This window comes from Caloenas nicobarica, chromosome 2 (assembly GCF_036013445.1).
Source record: "Caloenas nicobarica isolate bCalNic1 chromosome 2, bCalNic1.hap1, whole genome shotgun sequence".
NCBI lineage: Eukaryota > Metazoa > Chordata > Aves > Columbiformes > Columbidae > Caloenas > Caloenas nicobarica.
This window is the reverse complement of record NC_088246.1, coordinates 138,806,895-138,834,176: the sequence shown is the minus strand read 5'-3', so window position 1 is coordinate 138,834,176 and position 27,282 is coordinate 138,806,895. Positions and strand designations below refer to the sequence as shown.

At 38.6% G+C, this 27,282-nt stretch overlaps 2 protein-coding genes across 3 annotated transcripts in view; one reads left to right on the top strand and one right to left on the bottom strand.

Annotated features, from left to right (window-relative positions):
* Positions 1 to 673: 673 nt before the first annotated feature.
* C2H8orf88 (chromosome 2 C8orf88 homolog) lies at positions 674 to 17,108 on the top strand. Its single transcript, XM_065630123.1, has 6 exons — positions 674 to 691; positions 6,061 to 6,130; positions 6,932 to 7,002; positions 11,047 to 11,131; positions 12,478 to 12,584; positions 17,020 to 17,108. Exons 1-6 carry the CDS (start codon positions 674 to 676, stop codon positions 17,056 to 17,058), a joined length of 390 nt encoding a protein of 129 aa, XP_065486195.1. The 3' UTR covers positions 17,059 to 17,108.
* Positions 17,109 to 19,181: 2,073 nt separating this feature from the next.
* The window catches only part of NECAB1 (N-terminal EF-hand calcium binding protein 1), a 59,059-nt gene continuing 50,958 nt past the window's right edge, over positions 19,182 to 27,282 (bottom strand). For both annotated transcript variants that reach the window (XM_065629336.1, XM_065629337.1), the window contains exons 10-13: positions 25,726 to 25,838; positions 23,534 to 23,611; positions 22,416 to 22,507; positions 19,182 to 19,468 (exon numbers count right to left, since the gene is read on the bottom strand). In XM_065629336.1, the coding sequence (XP_065485408.1) occupies positions 19,440 to 19,468; positions 22,416 to 22,507; positions 23,534 to 23,611; positions 25,726 to 25,838 (312 nt within the window). In that variant the 3' untranslated portion in view covers positions 19,182 to 19,439. The remainder of the gene's footprint in view (positions 19,469 to 22,415; positions 22,508 to 23,533; positions 23,612 to 25,725; positions 25,839 to 27,282) is intronic.

Genomic DNA, 27,282 nt, shown 5'->3' with positions numbered 1-27,282 from the left:
AATATTTATATTTTGCTACATATAATAAATCTCGCTTGGCTAGACATGTCATTAGCTCTTGAAATCAATTATTGTATATATCAAGTATTTGAAAGAACACTAGATTATCACCAAGTAAAGTAAGAACACAAACAATACCAAATGAAGTAGAAATTTCCAGTAGGGTAATTACCAGTACCAGGCAAATCGGGAGACAATTTATAAAGTAGGAAAAACGTTAGTTTATGTTTTCATTTCCCCCAATCAGAAGCAGGATTCTCTCCAGGCACAGGCAAAGTTGCTGGGATCTGCAAAATGGCCGAGGTCCAGGGCTCCCTCTGCCTGCTGGACGGCTGGCCTCACTACTGCTGCCAGTATTGCCAGCTCATGGGTGGCAGCGTGTGAGGCAACAGCTATTCCTGCTGGGATGGTCAGTTCCGCAAAAAACAGCCATTACCACCCCTAATATTTCCATCTATCCAGCAGGCCCAGGAGCAAAAAGCTTTCAAAATATCTGGCACACTCCATTTGTTTCCTCTTTCCCTATTTCTACTCCGGCCCCTTCTCCTTCCCTGACATATTAAAAGCAGCAGCCCCGTCTACAGCCCCTATGAAATATCCAAGTGAGGTTTTTTGCTGTTTAATTCGTCCTTAGCATATGGATGCTACAAACCTGCAAAAATACCAGAAGGGTATGTACTTCCACATCACTGTACATGACACCATTTCTGGATGTCAACCACAAAAAGGGTTATGTTGATCCTATGCAAATCCGGTTTGCAGCACCTAGCACTCTTCTTTCAAAAAACACAACAGCCCTGTGAAAACTGTACCTTTATCTTGGTTGCCCCATTGCCTTTCCTTTCAGTAACTGTTCTGGAGCAGCAGCAGACATTTAATATTTATGTGCACTTGCATATTAATAATTGATAATTAGTGCTGATTTTGCTAACGGAAATGGTTGACATGAATAAGGGAGTAGCTGTTTTACATTATAATCTTGTGAGAATAAATGATGGGCCAGAAGAAACATGATATGTCTGAGTATAAACTAATTCACTTGGGAGAAATTACTTCAAACCAGTCTTTAAGTGGCAGCAAGCGAGTTAGCAAGTGTGCAGATGCACTGCATCAGTGTCTGCAAAAAGAACGCGATGGTGCATCATGCACAAACAGTTCTGGAAACTAGCTGGAAGATTATCTATAGATAATAAATAAAGACTATAGGAGCATGACATGTATATATTAGCTTCTGTTTCAGGGACAGTATTCAATTCTGCATACACGACTTAAGAAAAATAAAATTCAGAGAATGCAGCAAAGAAGAACCACAATGCTTGGTGGAACAAAAATGTCTTTATATATAACAAATCAGGATTGTAAATCTTAACATTGCATATTAATAACTGAATACCTATTATGTAAGTATTTGCTGTTTATATAACTAAGCTGCATACTTCATGTTAGCTACCTATTCTGAACCTCCGGAGTCAGAGTTAGTAGCTGCTACGAAATACAAAAACAAACAAACAAACAAACAAACAAAACCACACAAAAACCCCTCACAAAATCAACCAACCAAGCACCCCCCCCCCCAAAAAAAAAAAAAAGCAAACCCCAAAATTTAACAAAAAAATTAAGGACTTTTCATTAACGTGTACTGACATAAGTAAGGTGACTACCTGCAGTCTAGCAAATTAACATCAGGGAATTTTAGTCTGCCCCTCTGGGAGTTAGCAGGGCATATCCATTGTTATTTTTATTATGTGTTGTAAGAAAAAATACATTTCAACTTCCAAAACACCCAAGATTTCATCACTTATGTAAACAACAAACCAGTGGCCATTCTCTGGTCCCTTATCCCCGTGTAACTGGTTGGTGCAACTGGGCAGGTTGACTAGGGCTGTTTTCTGATTCACAAACCACACCAGACAGCTTCCCCAGGCCTGTAGATATTTTTCTTTTCCTTCTGGACGAGTCTAGTCGTGGAGGACCCACGGCTGTGTTCAAAAGTCACTTTTTTTTTCTCAATTTCCACTGTAAAGCCCTGACAAAACATGACCATACTTCATAGCACAGAGGAGTAGTTCTAACGATAAATAAACTTTATTTTTGCAGGAGTGCGGAAATCTCATGAACTACCAACAAAAGTAGGGAGGAAAAGTATGTGGAGAAGTGCTTTCTGTTCAGCCAGTAAATCACCCAGATGCAAGCTGACTCCTGAAGTGAGCTTTTTATGGGCATTATAGTGCTTGAGACCAGAAATCACCCTCAGTGACACTGGACCCATGCCCCAGGGAAGAGCACTGGCCGCACACACTCTCTCATACAGACCCCAGGCTTGTCCCTCAGCCAGCAGGTTCCCTACTGTTGGCGCTGGTGGTGGCCGAGCTGCCCTCTGCACAAAAAGGCAACATACACTTCATTATTGAAATACAGAAAACCACAACCAAACACCAAAAAGCCCCCTCCGCAAAAAACATAACCACAAACCACTCAGCAACCTGAAAAGGCAAAACTTTGAAGGCAAGTGTGGGAGGATCAACTGAAGCTTACTGCACAAATGACACCGCCTTTAATTTGCAGTCTCAGCCCCGACACTCGAGGGGAGCTGGCAGCAGCACCTCAATCTCGCCTTTCCCGCCGCCTTGGCGGGGGCGGCGAAAAGCGCCACGCCTCGTACGGCCCCCTCGGAGCCCGCCCCGCCGCCCCGAAACGCACCCGGTGGCGGGAAGAAGCGGGGGCAGCCCCGCTGAGGGACGCTCGGCGGCGCGACCGTTAAGCGGCCGTTAAGCGGCCGGCGGCGCCCGAGCCCGCCTGGCACGCGGCTGTGGCGCGAGGCGCCGCGCGAAGGCCGGGCCCGCCCGCCGCTGAGGGGAGCGGCGCCGGGGAGCCCGTTGGGGAGCGGGGACGCTGCCCGGGGAGGCGGTTAGAGGTGGGCTGGGGCTGCCCTGCGATCCCTCGGCCCAAAGGCAGGCGGGAGGGGCTGGAGAGCGGCGAGGTGACGGGCCGGGGAGGCGGCCGGGCCGGGCCGGGGTGCCGCGGGCTGCTCGGTACCGGGCGGGGGGCGGCGGCTCTGGTGGGGCTGAAGGAGCTTGTGTGGGTTGTGGTGGGCCCTGAGGGGCTCGAGTGAAACCCCGCTGTGCCTCTGGCAAGGACAGAGGGTCAGTTTCTGGTTATTGGATGGCCTGCTGGCATCAGGGGATTTTTCACAAAAAATGTGTTAATTCTCTTTCGCATGTTCACGGAAGGGTCTTCCAAAGAACATTTCTGATGAGTCCTTGTAAGCTGTCTGCTGTGAATATCCAATTTGTTAAGATTAAAAAAAAAGTCACACAGAAATCCTGCTGGGCCTGGTTGCCACAGCAGAGGGCTGGCTGGCTGGTGTCAGGTCACTGACTGGAGTAACTCTGAGAAGCAACTTGGGCTTTGTAAAGGGGAGGTCTGGGGGTGCAGGAGGTGCCCCCGCAGTAGTTGTCTCACCTGGAAGCATTTAATTTCTTGGCTATTAAAAGTAATCTTTCTCTACTTTTCTTGGTATTGGTCAGCTAGAACACTCTCTTAATCCAGACGGTCGGGCTGGATAACTTCTTGAGATCTTTTATGGCCTCTTCCTTCAAATTAAAGGAGGAAATAAAGCTCTTACAACACTGTACTTGATTTCACTTCTGCCCAAACTCTCTTGTATTCTCTGTTTGGCATTCTTTGAGAGTATATGTGGTTTCTTAGGCATCCTCCTCATGGAAATTGAGGGAGAGGGCAGCAAAATGTGTTGTCACCACAGGTCATCTTGTTTTCATTGACAGAAGGCTTTAAAGACTACAGGTGTGCTACATTCTAGAAGCTAGCCAGCCTCTTAAACAGGTTTTCCTGTTTTTAAAAAGTATGTGCATATCATTTGCAATCAGGGTATGAGGGAAAACTTGCCTTTTTTAATTTTCAGATGCAAATATCATTACTGTATTCCTTTATGCAGAAATTTAGTACATAGTATAAATATGGTTTAAACAAACATTCCTCATCTGGATATAGTGAAATATATTATCTGTGTCAGTAATCCCAGTTCATTCACCTGCAGGAATTTTCCTCGTTGCTTTTCACTACAGCTTTCAAGGTTTTTTGAGTTGAGAAGGTGGGGAAACCAGGGAATCAAATCACAACATTTTCCCGACATTTAGCTCAACTGTTCTAATTCAGACAGTAATCATTTAACAATTAGTTTCTAGACCTGCATGGGTTCAGACAAGCTATATTGGAAAACTGTTACTTGAATGTAGAAGTTCAGTGTTCAAGTTCAAAAGATTATAATGTAGTAAATAGTCAGATTATTTTTTTTTCCATAATGCGAAGACCTGTTGAAGTGGGAAGTGATACTGGATCATATTTTAAATAGCCTAACTTCTCTTTTCCTGTTCCATACTGGAGCTGGATAATAATCTTTATAATTTTAACTCATGAAGTCATTGTAGTTTCCTTTGGATATTTTTTGTTGCAACAGTTCTTACCTTGTCTTGTAAAGTCTCTTAGAGAAAATAGAATTTCAGTACTATTGTTATTGTGCCGATTGTTTTTTCTGCTATTCTTTTTCTTTAAAAGAAGCTGCAATTCCTTCAAGTCATGAAATCTCTCAGTTGACGAAGGAGATAGGTTTGGGGAGGAGAAGAATTAAGATATAGATGTCACAAATTAAGATATTACAACTGTTCGTTTACTTATAGTGGGAAATCTGTCAGCCCAGCACCACCGTAGCAGTTTTTGGTGCTTCTATAGTAGCCTGAGTGGGAAGATGCAAAACTATATTCACTTAAGTAGATATTAAAAAACAATTACACAAGTTTATGTAGATATATATAAGGAACTCCTGTGCAGCCAGCAGACTGCAAAGGATACACTGATGTTAATTAATTAAAACCTTGTTTAATTAAATTAACTCTTAGAAAGTACCTGGACAGGCTGGAGAGTTGGGCAAGGAAAAACTTAATGAAATATAACAAGGGCAAGTGTAAAGTCCTGCATCTGGGCATGAACAACACCAGGTTCCAGTACAGGTTGGGGAACAACCTGTTGCAGAACAGCGTAGGGGAAAGGGACCTGGGGGTCCTGGTGGACAGCAAGATGACCATGAGCCAGCACTGTGCCCTTGTGGCCAAGAAGGCCAATGGCATCTTGGAGTGTATTAGAAGCGGGTGGTTAGTGGGTCAAGAGAGGTTCTCCTCCCCCTCTACTCTGCCCTGGTGAGACCGCATCTGGAATATGGTGCCCAGTTCTGGGCCCCTCAGTTCAAGAAGGACAGGGAACTGCTTGAGAGAGCCTAGCGCAGAGCCACAAAGATGATGAAGGGAATGGAGCATCTCCCTTATGAGGAAAGGCTGAGGGAGCTGGGTCTCTTTAGCTTGGAGATAAGGAGACTGAGGGGTGACCTCAGTAATGTTTATAAATATATAAAGGGTGAGTGTCATGAGGATGGAGCCAGGTTCTTCTCAGTGACAACCAATGATAGGACAAGGGGCAGTGGGTTCAAACTGGAACACAGGAGGTTCCACTTAAATGTGAGAAGAAACTTCTTCTCAGTGAGGGTGACAGAACACTGGAATAGGCTGCCCAGGGGGGTTGTAGAGTCTCCTTCTCTGGAGACATTCAAAACCTGCCTGGATGCCTTCCTGTGTAACCTCATCTAGGTGTTCCTGCTCTGGCGGGGGGATTGGACTAGCTGATCTTTCGAAGTCCCTTCCAATCCCTAACATTCTGTGATTCATTTCCATCACATGTCCCCATCTCCTTTCTCCATGTGTACAGATATGCATAAAGGAAAAAAAAAATCTTTCAGCGGACATGTCTGATTCTGTCTTGATGCAGAGTTTAGCCAGCATATTCTGTCACCTAACAAAACTTCTATGTTAGGCCTTTCTTCTTTTTCCTCCTCAGATACTAAAAAATAGTTACTACTTCTTGTCAAATGCAACTAATGAGTTGCTAGGCTTGCTGATAGAATGCTCTGCTCACTTAACATCTGTATGTGAAACTGAATGCTCTGTATTGATTCCTGCTGCTTTTTTAAAGTGATGCTGCAAAATGTTAAAGGAACCTAAAAAGTTTATTGGTAAATCCCTTCAGCCAGCACGACCTGTGCATCATCTGTCTTCTAAACAAGGTGAGTAGCATGGATAACACACAGTTTGCTTTGCCAGAGCTTCAGTTGCTTATAAGGAGATAACAAGGATGTATAAGGGGACTTCTTTTTAATGCCTTTGTGCAAACTACAGTGATGTATAAATATCTTGTTTTATGTTGATCTTGCTACACCATCTCTGTGCTAAAATCTGAATGTCAACCAGGTTGGGTTTATGCGGAACTCTCTTTGGTGGTATTCTAGCTTGGCATCTGAAGTTCTGGCATCAGAAAGCCAAATTGGTCTTCTCTATTAAATTTGCATTTCTTGGGTTAGTTGGCTCCTGCTACTGAAAACATAAAAACATAGTTTGACAGATTATTAAGCTTTATTGCAAGTACAATATATTGCACCGTACCGTTCTTATCCTGGCTTCATACAAGTTTAAAACAAACAAAAAGCCTAAGAAGTCATGTGGTATTTATGTCAGGTGTGTATATTTTGGTTTTGTTTTTAAATCTTTGTATGCCTTCTAGATATTGCAGTATTACCGCTTTTGTTGTTACGTTAGAAATTTTTGTTGGTCAGAGAAACTGTGACAGCAGTGATGATGTGGACAGAAGCTAAGTGACATGCTAAAATTTTACTTGTTTAAAATTTATGGAAGAAATGGAAAAACAGTGCTATGATGATTTAGAGCTTTTAAGTTGTGAATAAATGCCCATACAATCTATTTGCAGTTGGATTTCAGTGATGTTCTTGTGACAAGTATCAAAAAATAAAAATGTGGAGTCTATTTAAAATATTTTTCTTAATATTTTCTCTTATTTTCACCGGCATCAGCCATTCCGTTAAACTTTCAGAGTGAATTACCTAGCAACAGTGAAGTATGTTTGCAGAGTAAGGTTGACTGGGTGAGTACTGAGTAAACAGTAGATGACAAAGTTGATGAAATGTGTTCTAGAGTGCTATAAATTGGAGGTCAGCTAATCTCTTATGTTACCAAGTGAAAAGTAAAGTGTATTTCCAGTGGGGAGTGTCCTTGAATCCTTACCTTATAAACCAGCAATGTTAGAAGTGTTAAGTATGAGTTTCAGGAATGCCTTTCCGTGATATCTGCATGCACTAGTAGCTGAAAAATACATATAATGAATTACTTATTTAAGAGTCTTATGAAAAGTCTATGTGATGTTTCTTTAGTCTTCATTGAATTTAAGACAGCTATTTTAAAGTACACATATTCAGTCTTTGCTTATTATGTGTAAAGAATAACATTAGATTTTTTTTTGTTTCTTAGCACATGCACAAATTCATTTGAGGCAGCAAACTTGACAAAACTAGATTATTAAACAGTACCAGTGCATTCTGTAGTTCTCTTTCATTGACTCTGCTGGACTGAGCAATAAATGGGCCTTAGCATCCCAAAAAAACAGAAACACTCTAGTGCTTTATTGCCAGAAATACTTGGTTTTAGACATGGTACAGTGTGTCTTTCAAACTGGAAATTGGTTGTAGCTGTTCGCTGCAAAATGAAGTTTGTGTTTTTCCAACTGGAATGTTTAATGTTTTGTAGTCTGAATTTTATTTTTCTGTTGGTACCAATTTGAATGTACTTCAGACTGTATTGGAAGTTTTTTATTTTGTTGTCATTGTTGGTCTAATAATCCCATAGTTCTTAATTTATTGTACGAAGCTTCTGGAAGCTATCTTTGACTTTTTTAAAAATCAAGATGTTGACCACCTATCCTTGATCACACATAGAGAAATCAACAGTTAGACTTGTCTTTTGAGCAATGTGTCTAGAAGAACAAACTGTTCCCTTTTAGAATAGGTCTGTGGGGAGCAATGCTGTGGTACTCAGTTTTGTCAATATTAGGCTACATGTAGCTAGATACTGCATTTCTTTGAGGTTAGTGTATATATGTATATTTTTTTTTCCTTTGGCATAGGATGCTGAGAAGGTTTTTTAATACTTTTGACTGTCAGCTGTTTCATGGGTACCTGCAAATACCAGCTGATTAGTATTCTGTGAACTTGTTGATTTCAGTTGATGGGCAGCATTGGCCTGGAGGCTGGCATAGCAAATTCACAGAACGTTTTTCTAAGCAGGAACATTCAGTAACTAGCTCTGAAGATACAGAGGCCTGAATCTGATGATACAAAGTTTTATATTATCACTCTTTAATGAATCTTTCCCAACATTCAATGTGTTTAAAAAAGCATCAGTGACAAACTGAGAAACTTGTGCGTTGTTATCTATTTGCTCTTTGGCTCCCAATTATGCTGAAATAATGTCCCCATTCCTAGAATAATATATTTTGCTTCAAGACCCTGTTCTTCAAAATTGTAATTTTTTATTTCAGGTGGTTTAAATGTTACTGCCTTTTTGGCAAGACAGTAATAGTGCTCTGTATGTACAAGCATAAAACTTTAGTTATCCTCATCCCTTTTTCTTCCTCCTTCTTTTACAAAAGATAAATTATCACAGCAATAAACACACTGTAAGATGAAAACCAAGAACAACTGTTGACATAACACTTAGCATTGCTAAAGGAAAACCAACTCGTTAGAATTTTTTATACCAGTCATGGTCTTATGTAGTAGTGGTCTATTAAAGAGACAATAAATATTCAAGTTTATATAAGTTAAGATACAGGAAATACAGGTTACTTTTTGGAAAGCTTGGTGAATGGTGAAGATTTTAAAAAGTAAAGCAGATTGTGTTTGCCACTAACTTATAAATAGATTTTAAAAAACAAAATAGGCTTTAGAAATGGAAAAAAAAGCCAACTCTGACAAACCAGGTTCTTAAAGCAGTGAAAGAACTGAAGAAGAATCTGACAACCGAATTCTCTAAACAGCTTTACTCTGTGATATTTAGTATGCGTGCTTAAAGCTGATTAGACTTCTTCGAGGGAAAAAGAATCATCATTATGGCACTTCAAGAATGCTGGTCAGTGTTAGATTCAACTCTGAGTAATCTAAAGAACTGTAAATTATAGTAGTAAGACTACTATCTGGGGAACTTAGAGTGTGAAACTTGTAGTCTTAAGTCTTAAAGGAAGTGGAAAAGAGCTACTGTTAATAATGAACACAGTGATAGTGCTCGTATCTAAGAGGTTAGCCTGTATTCTAGGGAATTTCCACCAAACTGGTGTTCATAGTGAAAGTGCCTGAATACTCACTGTGCCCTAGCTGGATAATTTAAAGCAGAGAATAATTTTTACTCCTTCATGGTATACAAAGAATTTTCAGAAGATCTGGAGAGTGTTGAGTCCACTACCTCATATCTGTTTGAGGTAGAGGGACTTGAAAAGTCTCCATTAGTCATCAGTTTTCATTTATTACTTCTTATCTACCATTTAAAAATGATGTTGAGCTTCAGAAATACATGCACTGCTTTAGGGATATTCTTTGTGGATAGATTCCAATCTTTGTAGATGGATTTCAGGTAGAAACATGTATAAGAGTATTGTGGTGATACTCAAATGTCAAGTTTTGGACTTCAAGCATAATAGAAGTCTTGATATTGTAAAGCAGTTGGCAGGATGATGTGATGGGAGAAGGTGCAGAAGGAAGTGTTAAAATATTGTGATGATATTGTCTGGCACATTGCTGTAAATTCTGCTTTATCATGCATGCCTTTCTTGTGGATTTGAGAATCTGTTAAATCCTTGTTTGTACTTGGAAAGAGCCTTTGAAGAGCCAAGACTTGTGAAGACTAGTTGAACATCATAAAGCGGTTAGAATTAGCAGTGTGGCTCTCTGTTAACTTCATTCTCTGAAATCCCTAGATTTTTCAGAGTTTTTTCCCCCGAAGTTGTAGACACATCAGGAAAGATAACTAAATTTCGGCCACAGAAAACGGCAGTGCAAGCAGGGTGGATAAGATGCTATTCACAATTTCTAGTCTTAGCAGACCATGAAAGCTGGTGGTGCAGTTACAGCACAAAGTGTAAACTGCCATCTCTGTCTGCTTTTGACAAATGCTTCCCAAGATTTTCAGTTCTTCCTACCCTTCTCCGCCCCCAAATCTGTCTCAGAATGAGGTTAAAATTACTTAGCGAAACTTGTGTAGGCTTTTGGGAGCCAAGACAAATTGTTGAGGGTAAACTGTTTTCCTGCTTTCCAAAAGCTTCAAGGCTTTGGCAGCTGGAAGGAACTCGGCGTTATACTGTAGATGTTGGATATTGATGCTTATGAAACCTTTTGCTAGGTGAAAGAATCCAAATCTCTCTTTTAGTTTTAAGGAAGGTCCTTCCTGCTTTTATTACTCCCCAGGGTAGCAGCTTCTGTCTGTGTTCTCAGCGAGATAAGAGAAAAGGAGGAGGTAATTGTGTTCTTTTAAAAAACTAGCAGTAGCACTGTAAAATTTTTTCTAAAAGATTGCTGTCTCAAATGTCCTTACCTATACTGCTTTGTAGGTCATTGAATTCCTTTATTGTATGTAATCAAGAGTATCAAGAGTAACAAACATTCTGGAGGGTCAAATTAAACTTCTCAGGCATTTTAAATTACCACTATTCCTATTTTCAGTTTTCTGCAGTTATTTTTCAGGTCCTTCATCGTTCTCGTTAGAGGTGTATGAACTGTTATAAATAGATACAGTTCTGACTACGGTTAAATTTGTGCAAGACTTTCTTTTCAAACTATTCTTATACTGTAAAGAAGATGGTGATTGACTTGCAAGGAGTAGAAAAAATGAACAGGTTTTGTGGGGGTTTTTTTGGTGGGTTTTTTTTTTATTTTTGTTTTTTTTTTTTGTGCACACAATGTATTAATTGTCCAAAATCTTGGTAACTGGTGAAAGTAAAATTGAGTACTGAAACTGTTACAACTGTTATTTTTTAACTAAGAAACATACATCCTTGTTTTAATATGTTTAAAGGAAACAAGTTTCATAACTTAATTTTGTAAAATATATCACAAAATATTTTAACTCTTCCCTCATGTTTTAGTTATCTGAAATGACTGAAGTGAAGATCTTAACTCAAACTGTGATGCCCTGTCAACCAAACCAGCATGAATCAGAAGCAAAAAAAGGTAAAATAGTGCATGAGTATCTGTGTCAGAATTGTATTTTCTGGATGGAGGACAGTTGAACTTTGACGAGATGTGTGCTGCATGTTATTTTTTCTGGTTAGCCAGTGCTTTGAGAGTTTGGCTTCCTTCTGTACCTCAATTTGAGAGCAATATGGAACTTTCCTGTTCTTCACAGACTCTAGAGAAAGCATAGAACTTGGCCATAGTTGAGGTGGGAAACCCTCACTGGTAGACTTGCTTGCATATAATGGTGTACCAGTCTTAAAAAAAAAAGACCAACAAAACCCAAGAAAAAACAAACCCCAAGCATGAAAAAAAATCCTTCACGCAAAATCCCAGGTTTGTGTAAATTGCTTCTGTGTATAGAAGTACAGGTCTGAGTTGTGTCCTTTAGCCTGTTGCAGGGGTCAGTCATGGCATACAATCTTTTAAGACTATCGTATGCAACCAGTTTAAGAATTTAGTGGTTTGGCTTCCTTTTCTTACTACAGTACTTCTGAAAAACTTCTATTCTGATGGTTAGAAATCACTTGATTTCTTTTATGATTAGTCCTGGACAGTTTGTTCTTGTGTAAACACTGTCCTTAAGGTTTGCCTCACGTGCTTTTCTTTCTGTAGTGCCTGTCACTCAACACTCATAAAGCATAGTAGTGTTTCTGTCATGGTTTGGTACCTTAGAATGCAATCATAGAATAGTTTGGGTTGGAAGGGTCCTTCAAAGGTCATCTAGTCCAACCCCCCTGCAATGAGCAGGGACATCTTCAACTAGATCATGTTACTCAGAGCCCCGTGCAGCCTGAACCTTTGAACCCTCACAACTACTTCATTGGTATTAATCCGTTTGCCACTTTACATGGAGCAGATCCAGTAATTGCTTTTACCTGTTAAAAGGCATCAACTTAATAGCTCCAAGAAAACAGACACTTGGGTTTTGTTATCCATCCTATAGAAACATGTGCCACTTTAGTGTGAGTTATAAACAGATTTTCTTCTAAGCTTTCAAGACTAGTTTGTGGTGTTCCTGTTAATTAGAATAAGATATAGAGACTCTGTCTTTAATGTAAGGTTGTACTCTGCCTTTTTTGTTCTTTTGTATTAAAACAACAAACACTTATAAGCTTGGAATAGTCCTCAATATTTACTAAGTCAATTTGATAAAGTGAAATGCTCTGTAATTTACTACGAATTGTCCTGATGGAAGGTCAGACTGCTGGTTTTGATATTGATTTTTATATTCCACATACAGCATTTTTACCCTTCTATAAGAAACCGAATCAGTTCTCTGAATTCCCAACCTTGATACCTTAAACAGCAATGCTGAACATAGTGATTTTATGTATTCACAGAAAGGATCAAATACAGCAGAGACTTCCTTCTGAAACTTTCAAGTGTTTCTCTCTCTCAGAAGAAGCCGGAGTTTCTTCCTGATCATCCAATTGTACTTGAAAAGCCAGTAAGTGCATTTTTCGTATTAAGTGGAGCTATAAAAACATAGTGGAGGTTTTGACAACCCATTTGACAGGAAACCTTTTTCTTCAGGCTAGCCTGCCAAATTGATAAAGCCTTCGAAAGACAGATTGCAGTTCAGCTCTGTTACTTTTGTACATAGCTTTCCCAGTCGATATTTGGCATTTTACCATGGCAAGTACTATACAAAGGAAAAGGGTTTTTTCTTTGTTTTCACGAAAAAGCTCAGGTGTGTTTCCAAATCAAAAGTGAGTATGAAATCGTATTAAAGCTTTTTACTATGAAACCACAGTACTTAGCTTTGGTGTTCTATGTGATTTCCATCTCTGTCTTTTCAAAATATTAGAGAACGGTGTTGATAAATTCCTAGATTGGTGAAAGTCTGATTCCATTGTTTAAGTTGTCCATTCATCGGTGTCCACTACAAAACTACTAATGAGCTGAATGCAGTTTGTGTTATCATTATCTCTGGTCTGTGTTGGTGAGAGAAATGAATAGAAATTAATGATGAATGTGAAGGAATGTGAGTGCCACCTTAACCTTTGAGATTAAATAATCCTCAAATACTTTGTATATTAAGAGAAAAAGCTAATGGTTTGCATTCCACACACCAAGTGTGGAAAAATGTTCGTGGGTAGAAACATTATAGTATCTACTCAAGGCTACTTACTAAGCTGCTTTTGAGGCCATTGGGGTGTAGTTCTTCTAGAAATAGGATTCCTATCCTGGAGAAGTATGTCCGGATGACTACTGTGTTGGCCACAATTTGAGGCAGTTTTAAACTTTTAAAATTTACATTTAGAAGAACAAATCTGAAGTAGCGTATTACAGTAATCAGTTTTCCCAGATCTTACTTTTTACATCTTTCTGTTACATTTGTCCTCAATGTGAAAGCTTTACTTGTTTGAAAATCTGCCTGTAGACAGGGAAGTTTCAACTCTTGAATTTCTTAAATTCCTTCCTCCCCCCTCCGCACCTTCCTGTTGCTTGAGTTTCTTATGGAGGCACATTTGGTTGTATATACACTTTCATATGGTTATGTTCATAGGCAAAGGAGGAATCCTGCAGAAGTGGAATTGGTGGATGAATGAACGCTCAAATTGCTCAACACATGGCTAAATTGCAAATAATTTGGGTAGAGGGAAACAAGGATAGTAAAAACTGATGCAAGCCAAGATGGGTTGCCTGTATTTTAAAAGTTTATTTTGGGGCTGGAGGATCTATGTCTGCAGGATGTGTATCCAGTTATATATAGTCTTGTCTTTAGAATAAGAGTATCTCACTGTTTGTGATGCCTGCTCTTGAAATCTTTCCCCTGCTTTGTGTTGGTCATATGTATGTGAGCCCCCACCTGCATATGCTAGTTTATCATACAGATAAAAAAAGCAGTGAGTTTTCTGATTTTATTCAGCTGCAAAAGGGGATTAGTAAATTACAAACTCTTATTAGTCAGGATGTTGTATTAGAATAACAGTGCGTCACCTAGCTATCATTATTGGTGTCTTAAGCACAAAGTATGAATGGTTGAGTAGGAAGCTAAAGGATGTTTGCATTAAAAGAAAGCAAAAGCTGGTGAATTTGCTGTATGATCTTGGAGACAGTGTTGAAAAGGATATTGCAAGTAGACTGGTCTCATAAATAAATAAAGGTGATATTATTAGCTTACCAGTCATACTTCAGAAGTTAGTTCCACATTGTAAGTATGAGACTTGGTCAGTGATAGTCTGTATTTTTTTTTCTGAATTGACTAGAATAAATGTTTTGCTGTTAATATAGTATAAAGCTATCCACTGTTGTTTTCTAGTGTTGAATTTTAGTACAGACATTGAATCTTCAGTATTTTAGGAGTTTGGAGGAGTATTAACATGAATTAAACATATAAGTTCTTTGGACTATCTTAAGATGTATTTTGTATGTTTGCATGGATATAACAGCTTGCTTTTCAATAAGCAGTTTCCTTATTGTCAAGAAGAGGAAAAAATTACCGGTATTTCCAAGAATGGTGTAAGATCTCAGTTAAAGTAGAAACCTTGTTAGAAATCCCTTTGCCATAAACTGAAATAAATATTTTATTTGTGGGACATTGAACCCTACCCAGCAAGTCACTTTCTATAAAAAGATTGAAGCACTCAAAGATGTTAAGTTTTTCTGTATGGGCATATAAATATAGGAACCTGTGAATAGAACAGAAGCTGAGTCTTACCCAGGAATGCCGTAGACTTGACTTGGCCTGTCAACTAATGGATCTTGCTTTCAGGCCTCATATTAGTGTGAAAAATACATGTTGAATTTCAAGAATGACCAGTGATAAAACACATTTCAGAATTAGAAATGGGGACAAAGACCTGTATTATTTCCTCTTCTGAGTTAGCTGCATTTCTTGGAAAGCATTACTAGTGAGACTTTCATGAAATACAGGACTGATTAGTCAATATGGAAATAGGAGAGTCCTCTGTTCAGAATGTGAGGCTCATTGGCGTATAGCTCCTCTTAAAACAGTGACACTGAATAAGCAATTTTTCTGTCCAGGAGAGGGTTTATCTCAAATGAGAATAGTCTGAGCCCAATATCCCATAAAAAGATTGAGCCTGGAATGGATTTTTCTTAATACTTCTTATAAAATGTAGATGGGAGGAAAAGCATTTCCTAATTCTTGGCCATGTTACCTGAGAAGGCACCTGAAATCAAAGAAAAAGTGAAGATAAACTCAAAACTAATTTATCCAGAAAAGGCAATGATTTCGGGCTCCTTCTGGTGCAGTGCAGTGACATCAGTCTGTCATGTTAAATTGCCTTCTTTGTGTGACACCTTGCTTATTGAGACAGGCTGTCAGAGTTTGAGCATTCTGCACTGAAGTAGAGAAAAAAGTGATTAATAGTGGAAAGCCTTTAAGAAGTACAGACAGCTTTAGTTTTCGTGTTAACAGTGTTTTCCAGATGCTGTGTCTTTCTAATCTGTTAGTGATGAGACAATTATAATCTACAGCCTTGTTTTGGGGTTGGGTGGTTTTTTTGCTTGTTTGTTTTTCTTTCCTAAGCATGTTTTTGGTAGCTTTTAAAGGGACCTGTTGAGATCACCTAGTCCAACTCTGGTGTGCAAGCACTAGTGTAAGTTGCCCAGGATCATGTCCAGTCACATGTTGAATATCTCCACAGGCAAAGACTTCAGAGCCTCGCTGTGGAGAGATTGCACAACTTGTTGCAGTGTTTGGTCACCCTCCCAGTAAAAAAAAAAACAAACAAAAAAAACAAACAAAAAACTGGGTTGGGGAGGCTGTGAAAGCTGTGTCGCTCTCATCAGATTTTATTGGATGTTCCCAATAGTTAAAAAGAAAAAAACAAAAAATCTTTCTCATAGCCTCTGTGGTTTCTAGAAGGGTGGGAGAGATACAGATTAATATTAAGGACATCCTGTAGCAGAGCTGATAATGATAGCGAGAAAATATCTGAATGTTACTGTTCCTGAAATCTCTAAGGTAAGTGCTGAGCTGGATTTCTGTGCAGTTTTGCTTGTGGTGTCCTGATAACAAGTTATCTAAAGAGAGTACTGTTTTAGTAGAGCAGTACCAGAATGATAATAGAATGTTTGTATCATGATGATACCATTATTCAGGACTTGTTTTCAGTGGAGTACGCAAAACTATTTAATTTACTTGAACAGAACAGCAAGTGGTGTTCAGCTGTTCCATTATCCATCCTTTTTCCTCTGCACTTCAGTTTCCCTCATGCAGCAGATTCTGTAGTTACATGGGAAAATTCCAGTGTGTTGACTGATCCTGTGTCACTCCTTTTGCTGTATAGAAACCAGAGAGATCAATGAGATGCATGTGTAAATTGAATGAATGATGCTTAAAAGGGGCAGAAGGAGGCATCCAAGTAAATTCCTAATGACAAACAGACAATCCTACAACATGTCTATGATCTTATATTTAGGAGCAGGTGGTTGTCAACAGTTTGTTGCTGAAATGAGTGTTCAGGTGGTTCTTACCCATCTTAAGATTTCTGTAGTTGTGAATTTTTGAAGTTGCTGCTGAAGTATATGCCCATCTGTGTGTGAAAGTCATATTTTCAAATGCAGAAATCTTCCTAGAGTGACTTGTACAAGTCTGCTGTTACAGTTAGTGGGCTGTGAGTTGCATTTGTCCTGAAAGACATTGAGGTTTTTCAGATGTGGAGATCAAGCCTACATACACACAGCTCATGATTTGAACTGAACTGATGTTACTGTGTTAATAAAGTCTGACAGGAAGCTTTCAGATTAAATCTCTGTGATGAGTGAAAGTAGAACTGTTTGCATTAATCAAAAAATATCTAATTGTTAAATGTATGTGAAGTAGGAAAGGGTTATAAGCAGACCCATGAAAACTTGGCTTGAATGACCTCTTATAACTGAAGTAATTTGACGGTTTGTTTGTCTTACAGGAAAAGAGCAACCCTTTTATGGACATAGGCAAGAAGTGACAGGTTGTTTGGAAGATGAGAAATCCATCAATGAAGGAGCTACATATGATGCAGATCTTTGAGATTTTTGAAGGTACTTGGGTACCTACAGGTGAAAGTAGGACACCATGAAACTTATGGAAGTGCCTATTTCTTCCTGTAATTGCCTGAGTACTTTAAAAGTCCAACCTTTAATTTGTAATGCCTGAGATGGTAATACAATGACAATGAAAATAAATAATATTACATTTTGCTGTGACAGAATTTTGTGCTTGAATTGTCTGTTATGTAACCATATAGTTTGTCTGACCATAAAGTCTGAACCAATACTTGATTGGGGCTTTTTGCTTGCTCCCACCTCCCTTCCTTAGCAGTAATAATGAAACAACAAATACTGGCTGTGTCAAATCTCAGATGTCTTAGGGTACGTACTCTGCTAGCTTAATTTTTTTTTTCCCCAGAACATCGCTTCCTTGCTTAATTTGAGTTCTCCGTCTTGACACAAGAGATTCTTTAAAATTTAGGGAATACGTACCTTCTTTCAAGGTACAAAGTCTTTTGTTACTAACAGTTTCACTAAAATGAGATATCTCTCATCATGGATCAGAACAAGAGAACTGTCTACACATTGCATTAATAGAATAGAACCGTAGAATCATTTAGGTTGGAAAAGAACTTTAAGATCCAGTCCAGCCATTAAACATCACTGCCAAGTCCACCACTAAACCATGTCCCTAAGCACCACATGTACACATCTTTTAAACACCTCCAGAGATGGAGACTCCACCACTTCTCTGGGCAGCCTGTTCCAATGTCTGACAATCCTTTCTGTAAAGAATTTTTTCCTACTATCCAATCTAAACCTCGCCTAGCACAACTTGAGATCATTTCCTCTTGTCCTATCGTTTCCTACTTGGGAGAAGAGACCAACACCCTCCATGCTACAACCTCCTTTCAGGTAGTTGTAGACAGCGACAAGGTCTCCCCTCAGCCTCCTTTTCTCAAGGCTAAGCAGCACCAGCTCCCTCAGCCGCTCCTCATCAGACTTGTGCTCCAGACCCTTCACCAGCTTCATTGCCCTACTCTGAACTCTCTCCAGCACCTCAATGTCTTTCTTGTAGTGAGGGGCCCAAACCGGAACACAGGATTCAAGGTGGGGCCTCACCAGTGTAGAGTACAGTAGGATGATCACTGCCCTGGTCCTGCTGGCCACCCTATTCCTGATACAAGCCAGGATGCTGTTGGCCTTCCTGGCCACCTGGGCACACTGCTGGCTCATATTCAGCCAGCTGTCAATCAGCACCCCCAGATCCCTCTCTGCCAGGCAGGTTTCCAGCCACCCTTCCCCGAGCCTGGGGTTGTTGTGACCCAAGTGCAGGACCCGGTATTTGGCCTTGTTAAACCTCATACAATTGGCCTCAGTCCATCAATCCAGCCGGTCCAGATCCCTCTGTAGAGCCTTCCTGCCCTCCAGCAGATGAACACTCCTGCCCAACTTGGTGTTGTCTGCAAAATTGTCTCTAATATAGGCACCTAAATTTATGTGTGTAGGTATCACTTTCTGACATCCACATCTGTGTAGAGAACCTGAGCTCCATGGACTTTATTGGCAAAGGATTCAGTTGCCCAAAGACAGGCATCTGGTGTCATCTGGGACACATAGGATATCTGAAGTAGCTGCATGGGACTGGCAAAAAATGACACACAATGTACAGATAACTCGTGTCTTCAGCTAGGAGCTAGAAAACAGTTGGGATACCCTACATTTACTAGAGGCCTTTGTTTAGGCAACTAATTTTGCCTTGTAACTCCATTGATACAATGGAAGCTAAAATGCCTTGATCATGTGCAGCTGAAGAGAAAATGGTACTGCATTGTTTTGTCATGGGCAGAAAATTTCCCGTATGAGTGAAGTTCTGTATTAACACAAAGAGTTGTCCCTATGTTTGTTCTACTAATTAATGACGTACAGCTTCTCTGAAGCATAAGATATTTATGAAAATGTCTGTTCATGTTCATACATGTTTCTTCTGTAAAAGGAGAAAACAGCAGCATTAATATCAATTGTTTATTAACATAAGACTAAAACTTTTTCACAAATATTTAGTCATACCAGCCAAGATGCACTTTTTTGTGACAGTTTGGACTGAATATACTCAATAAACAGTTCAACGTAATTGTCTTATTTCAGCTTTTAGAATGCATCATTTCACTGAATTAGTCACAATAAGAGAAGGCAATAAATGTGCAGTTATCCATATTTTAAAATAGAAGGGATCACATCCATAATAACCAACAGGGGCACATCATAAATTCATAACCCAGCACACCTGTACACTGCAATATGAATGTTATTGTAATGAAAAACAAGGCAACATTAACATTACTTGGAACCACAGCTTCTAGTTGTTATTGAGGACCCACCACGATGCTGAAAGAGAGGAGAATTTATTTAGTTATTTGTTATCACAAGCAGCATTTCTTCTTCTACCTCTTGTAAAAATCCTAAATAAAATAGCTGTAACATATATAAAGAAAAATTCATTTATATATGCAGCTAATACTACTTTATTTGAAAGCTGCATACTTTCAAGAACAAAACTTCTCCAGGCAGGAGAAGAATACTTAGAATACTAGGAGAGCTGAGTATAACTGGTGGGGAGGTGGCTTTAGCACAAGAATTTCTCTCTCTTTTTGATCACATCCAGAGAAGCATTAATGTGTCATAGGTGTGACCGTACAGAGTTAAGCACCCAGATCCCAGAGAGCAAACCACATAAATGCTCATTCCTGTTCCGCTATATCTGTCCGTATTTCAGGTGAGCGCTGTGTCCCCTGGGGGTTTGTGCTGCCTTTAATGGACTTCTGTCCTCGTGACATTATTCAAACCTGGTGCTGTTCCTTTTACACAGCTCTAGGAATGAAGAGTGTTTTGCCCCCAAAGTAAGAGAACTGATGGACTTGTAAATTGTAATTTCTGTCAAAGAAAATCTGTAATCACCAGATTATAGACATTTATACTTCTTCCCCACAGCCCTTAACCTTTGCCCCTTTTCAAACTGAACCTTATGCAGAGAGGAACAAGATTTATGGAGAGAGACAGGAAGGAAAGGAAGGAATTGTGAATGTATCTGAGATGCTGAGTCCCCTTAGCAGAGGGGTGTTCGAGGCTCAGTAGGTTTTGCACTACAGTTTGGGGATTAAATTAATGAACACAACTTGTTTCTGTGAATGTGTCCATAAAGCCTTCCACTTTTGGCATTTTTCTGAAAAATGTTATTCTTGAAGAAGAATCTTGAAAAGATATTTAAGAATCTTACTGGAATTTGAGCTATGAAAGCCTAGAAGTCTCTGACACATCAGTGGATTAATGAATTTTGACCAAAAACCTGCCAATTTAACAGTTTATTTCGTGGATTATAGTGTCATAAGTGTTCAATGATTTTCCCGTAACTTTGGCTTTCTTCAGCAAAAGATTCTCCAGTGTCCTCAAGTCCAGATCTTATATGAAGACTGGGGATTCACTGAAGATATACTGGGTGTTTCATGGCATCCTGGTAGATTGGCCAAGCAGCTTGGGCAGTTAACAGGTGTGTAAGTGATCATAATAGGCTGTGGTTCCTGCTAACTGATGGCAAATGAATTTGCTTTAAGATAATATTGGATCTAACACTCCTGAAATCCCATGTCTTTCTGAATCACTCTTAGATAAGTGTATCTCTATTAATTTTAATTAATCAGCTGAGTGAACACTTTAGGGTTGTAATCTTTGAATCAGATTCAGATTATGAGTTAGAATTGTTTCAGTTCTTAGTTAACCAGATGTGTAAAAAACTGTAGATATGTCTGAGCTAGGGTGAATTTGTTTTTAAAATAGAGCCTATCCTTGTGCTAGTTGCAGACAGGTTGGGTTTTTTTTCCTAATTTTACACTGATGTCACTTTACAGTGTCTAAAATTCTTTCATAAAGTGTACTGGTAGTATTGCAGCCATAATTTTTTACCTCATGAACATTTTCTGTCTTTCAAATACAAATATGATTTGTATAGCTCAAAATTGGGAAGTACTTTCCATGAAACAGAAGTTCAAATGTCTGCACAGACTTCTAAATGATAGAATATCGATAAAATTGTAAAACTAACTGTGAATACATTACTTCCCATTGCCCACCCCCACCCCGGCAAGGTTGCACAGTGAGAAATGTGGTTTCTATGGCAACTGTCTGCCAGGGTGGAGAGTTGCAGACTGAAATCCTCCTTAGCAGGCAGAGTGGATGCTTTAATGAGCATTTGGAATCCCACTTCAGACATGTCTATATTTAGGCATTGATAAATGATGTTTACATTTTATTTTATGTTAATTGCACTTTATCTGTGAGTAAAGCACCCATGGAACACTCCTGGGTCATACCTGGTCTAGCTCTTCAACACAAAGAAGTTTGGGAAAAGGCTGTGTTGTTTTCTACAGCCAAGTTTGTCTTAAATCCAGCAATTTCTCAGTAAGATACAAAATGTGAAGGGATTCTTGGTTCATTAAGTGCAATCTCCTGATACTGCAAGAATCCCCGGCATATAATTGCATGTTCAGATCAGGCTCATGAGGTCTGAAAATGTCTTGGCTGGTTTCTTTTAAAGAGAAACCTCAGGTATACAACCATGTAATTTTTTTTTCTACTAGGTGGGGTTTTATTATTTTAAATTTAGTCTGTACTCAGACATAGGGGAAAATGGGGTTTCATTGTAGTAGATTTGTGTTGCGCAAGATAAAATTGTTGCTGTCCTCTCTCTGTAGATGTGGGAGTGACGCTTGCTTTGCTTCATCCTGCACTCTCAACTATAATTTCTTTAAGAAGATTTTGCAGGCTCATTGGTTTGTGTTAGAAATAGTAATTTGGAATCATTAACAGCTTTCTTTTTGAAAGCAGTTTGGTTTTTTTTCCCTATTTTAACATAGCATAGCAATAATTGGTTAGTAAATATCAATTATTAGTAATTAAGATTTGTGTCAGTCAATGTAAATATGATTAAATTGAAGTCCTCAACAGTAAGCAATTTTTTGCCTGAAAATCATAATCTTAATCTTAATCTATTTTACTATTCACAAATTGTGTTGTTTCTTCTAGATATTTTCTTAAATAGTATATGCTAGCATATCTTTGTGCCATACAAGAGAAAGCATTGTGGGTATTATTCTTGCTGATGCAGTGTACATTTCTGTCCTTAAATTAAAAACATTTGGAGCCCCCTTCTCCTCCATACTTTGCCAAAGAAGATCTGACTAAGGGTGATACTATGGAGTGGGCCTACATACGGAACACACTAATATAGCAGAACTCTGCACATGGAACAAACAAAATATTGTGAAAAATGGATATTTACCAGGGACCAGCATTGTTGTGATGAGCTCTGGGGTTTCCAAGAAGTCCACATTACTTCTTTGGAATGTCTTGCTGTAATTCATTTGAAGGTGGCTAAATTATTGTAAAAAATACAAAAATATCAAGTTTTTTAAAGCAGCTAAATTTTTTAATGAGCATCAGAAATTTTATAATTGATGCTGTAATAGAGATTTTTCTGCTTCAGGACTCCAGCAATGGTGATAGTGGGAGAGAAGACCAGATAAGCTGTGAGGCACTTGCATATTCTATTAAACACAGGTTTCTTTCTGTACAGTTAACTGTGACACTGATGCTCATTGCTTGGTTGTGCTCCACTATAGTGTTGATGCATTACAAGTGTTCTTGAGTCTTCCTGAAAGTTTTGTTCAAAAGGAAAGAAACTCAGCTTCAAGAGACTTCTCTGTCTTCCTTCGGAATGTTTTCTGTCTACAGATTTAGGACCACAGGGGTTGGTTCTTGTGTTTGTTTTGGTTTTTTGTTTGTTTTTTTAATAATAGTAAATGTAGTTAAGGAAAACCTTTTTGTCTCAACTCAGTTTCTTAACCATCTGCCTGCTGCAGGCTAGAATTCAGCTGGTAGGCCTTTTAATCATTATAACTTCTATTTTGGGCCCGAAAGAGACACCCTTGGAATCTTTTGGATGGGTTTTTATGATGTGGATTTGGGACGCTTTGGCGGAGCTCCCCATGACTGCTTGCACGCTTCAGTGTGTTGCTGGATGGCCCAGCTCCTGTCTCACTCATGGGCTTCTTTTATTTCTTTCACTATCACTAAACTGTAGCAATATTGCCATTTCCCTATTCTTTTGGCTCTGATCAACTAACATCCATCTGATACCATTCTTTTCTCTATTTGCTTTCAGACTTTTTATGTTCTATTCAAGTTAGCTTTGTCTTTCTGGCATTTTTATTTATATGTTTCAGTATATTTTAGTCTTTAGGATCTGAAGTATTGCCCTGCAATATTGATTGTGATATATTTAGCAAGAGATCCATTAGCAGTATTTGAAGGAATTTATATTCAGTCTTGCTACACAATTGCTTTCTAACCTTCAAAACTTTCTGTATTACACAAACAAACAAACCCCCTGAAACTTACCTATTCCAGGCGTTGCTGTTCTCCCAGAACTCATAAACAATGAAGCAGGAATCATTTGGAAGCTTCTGTATGGAAACACTAAGAATTGTAGGACAGAACTAATTTAATCAAACATGACAAAGTTATTGGACATACACATCTTATTCCAAATTGTTTATGAGTAGGAACCAAATGCAGTGATTTTTGAACAACAAAACCAAATCAAACCAAACAAAAAACCAACCCAAATAATAAATTTATCAAAAAAGTGATCATATACTGCAAATTATCTGACCTTTTTTAACAAACAAACAAACAAACAAAAAACCTCTTGGAGTATTTTCATGGCTTTTTATTTATTAATATATTACTATACTTACAATTAATTTCTTTATGAAACTATTTTTTCATATTGCTCCAATGGTGTCATTTATCTAAAGAGTTGCTAATCAATAATACAGAAAATTAATCAAACAACTGTGGTTCAGGGAAAATCCTCTAATACAGCATATCGCACATTGAGAACAGTTCATGGAAGTTTATAGAGTAACTTGTGCTGTTTCATTGAAGAATTACGCTGTGAGAAGTCATCCTTTTGTACAAGAGCTGCATCAAAGCAGCACAGAGTTTAGGTGCTTTGAAAGCAAACATTAGTGAAGTATAAAGCCAGACAGACTGATGTCTGCTGCAGATACACTTTTTAAATAATACCCTTGGGTACTATTTACTTATGGTACTCAGCTAATAATTTATCATGGGTGAAAAATGACTCAGAGAATATCTGCTGATCATCTACACAGAAGCATCCCATTTATTATCCTGAGCATAAAAGCTTTATAGCATGCAGGGTACTTATGCAGCTGAGTACTCAAATTGGTGTTTAGATGTATAGCACAAAACATGTATCTGTATTTCTGTGAGTACCCAAGTGTGAGATTGCTGATCTTACTACTACTGATGTGCTTGCGAACTGGTCTCAGATTGTATTTCATACTGTAATAAGCAATAAGTCATATGATTTATTGGTTTTCTCCTGCTGTACGCGGAAGTACTTTGTAAAATAGCAAAAATATCAAGAACTGTTGGAAAAAAGCAAGTCAGTCACGAACAGCTACAGTAAAAAGCAACCGGTAGGTGGCATCACAGATTTACCAAACGTCTCTAAACCTGGGAAAGAAACTTTTGCCATCATTTGTTAAGTTGCATTCTGAAATAATGTAATTTCTTTCCCCTGGCAAGCTTGCAGCCACTAGAGTGTTTTGCTGGATGTTCGGTTTTGGAAGGTGGCTGGGGAGGCTTCTTTTCTATGTTTTTTCCAGCTCTTGGCAGACAATATAATTTTATTTTCCTTATCTGCTGCCTTTACAAGTGAACTACTGCAAAAAAGGTCACCCTTCTTCCAGCTTAATTTACTTTTTCTGGTGTGTGTGTGAACACTGCTGATAGAATCCCAAGGTTGATAATCTCATAGCAACAAGGTTTATAAATTAGGGATGTGATAAGCAACCTTTGAAGCCTTTGAATATATAGGAAAATGTTGTATTGTATACACATTATACAAATACTTATTTCATAATGGTCTGTAGTGTTTAGGATAGTAGCTTTCTCCACTATGTTAAATTAAGAAATTCAGTACAGTGGCGAGTCACTAAAATTTATTCTTTTGTTTTATTCTAATGTTTTATTAGATCTAAAGGAAGCAAAGCAGAAATACACTATTTAATTGGCAGTTTTGCTTTTTAATTTTTCCCATTCTGTACTATGAATGACAAGTTTAAAATGACAGCCTAAAGGGAAGATTCTGAAAGCTGCTGAGCAGAGAACTGGCAAAAAAGTTGATAAGTTGCTCACTTGCCAAGTGAGCACAAATGAAGGATCACAAATGAGTTTTCAATAGTGACAGCCTAGGAGCTTCCAGAAGCCATGAATTGATGAGCTGCAGAGCTGAGAAGCCTTAAAAGATTGTCTAGCACCTTTGGGATAGCCTGTGTTGCCATATTGTGATACTAGTTAAAGTCTGCACACCTACTTTGACACGTGTTTCTGGTTTTAGTTGTCTTTGAAAAGCTCTGTCTTACACACATGCATAACCAGCCAGGAAGGAAGATGTTACAGATTCTTTCTTCATAAATAATCTAGCTCCACTTAATAGTTAGCCAAGAAATCAGACTACATTCCTTCCTTCAGCCCAAGGACAATAACATTGCACTTACTGCAAGCAGCCACCCTGAGCAGAAGCGGATTCCACGTACTGCTTCAGAGCAAGCCGGAATTCCTCAATTTCTTCTTCTATCACAGACATTTGACGCTGAACAATCATTATGTGCTGATACAAAAACATGACAATATTACTGCCGTATCATCCTCTGAATTCCTTGTACTTTAAACTCAGAAAAGTCTATTATAAAAAAAAAATAAACCCCACAATCATCAAAGAAAACCCACAAAAGTTCCTTCAAGGTTTGCTGTCCCTGTTTTAGCACTCTGGAGTGGAGAAGTAGAAATGCCCAAATGTGGCTTTTATGTCTAGGCAGGCTGAGGCACAGAATGGAAACACCCAAAATGAGTGTCCACTCCAGGGAAAGCAAGAGTCATCCGAGGCCGGGATGTGAGAGTCTTTTTGGAAGACTGCAAAGCAAATTTTGATCTTTGAAATGTTCAGTAATAAAGTCAGCATGTTTCCTTGGATGAACCTGTGTGCAAGTGGGCGCGAGGTTTGAGACAAGAGTATATTGCCACAGTCTGCACCAGATGCAGGGTTACACTGGATGGAGATGCTCTCGTGATCTTTTGCCTTTTAGAGCTCTGACTCACACCTGAATGAGATGCCTAATGTAGCCCATGTTAAATGATGAGCACAGCGTGTTTTTTTCCTCCAACTTTCTGCAAAAAATGAGTAATCTTTATAAAAAGGACTATGGAAACACTTGGCAGTACAGAAGACCTATTCATCCCAAATTATTATGATTATCATTTAGCTAATGCAAGTAGTTTACATATTGATTCATCCATTGAAGCTCGTCAACTTTACTAATGAAATATTTGAAGAAACTCTACATGCTTCTTAATTAATACAACTTCACTTCTTGCACCAGTTTTTTACTTGTTTCTGCCTTGATTATTGATACTGTTATCTTGTGGATTATCCTTTCTTCATAAGCAGCCTGTCTAGCAATATTGTATAATCTCATTTAAAAAAGAAAAAATGTAATACAACTCCTGTGATGAAATAAGGAATTTGATGGATCATCTATTTTGGTTATTTTTTCATGTGTATTTTATTTGCATTTTGTTAGGTTCAAAGCCCTGAATTTAGGAATGCTAGTGTATTTGAAAAATTCATCTTGATCTTGGGACATGAACTTAATTAAAGTAAGTTTATTTCTGGTTATGGTTTTGTAAGTTGTAATATTGGTTAATGCTTAACACTAGATACTCTCCCATATTTCCTGGTACGGCTTCCTATAGCAGTTTTGGGACTGTACAACCAGGATTTAAAGCATGCATGAACCATCAGGTGATTGGGAGCTGAAACGATATACACACATAAACACTGAAGCAAGATTCAGTAAATCTTATTAATTGCACCTTTTCCTCCTATGTGAGTGGAGTTTTTGGCTCACTGTATCATTCGAAAACAATGCAAGAATGAATATAAAAGTTTTGCCCATATATTCTAAGTTTTGTTGTATTGCGTTTTGCACAATATATTTTGCTGACTAAAATGGGTTCTTACCACTGGGAAAAGGTGAGGATGGTGTGGGTTTTAT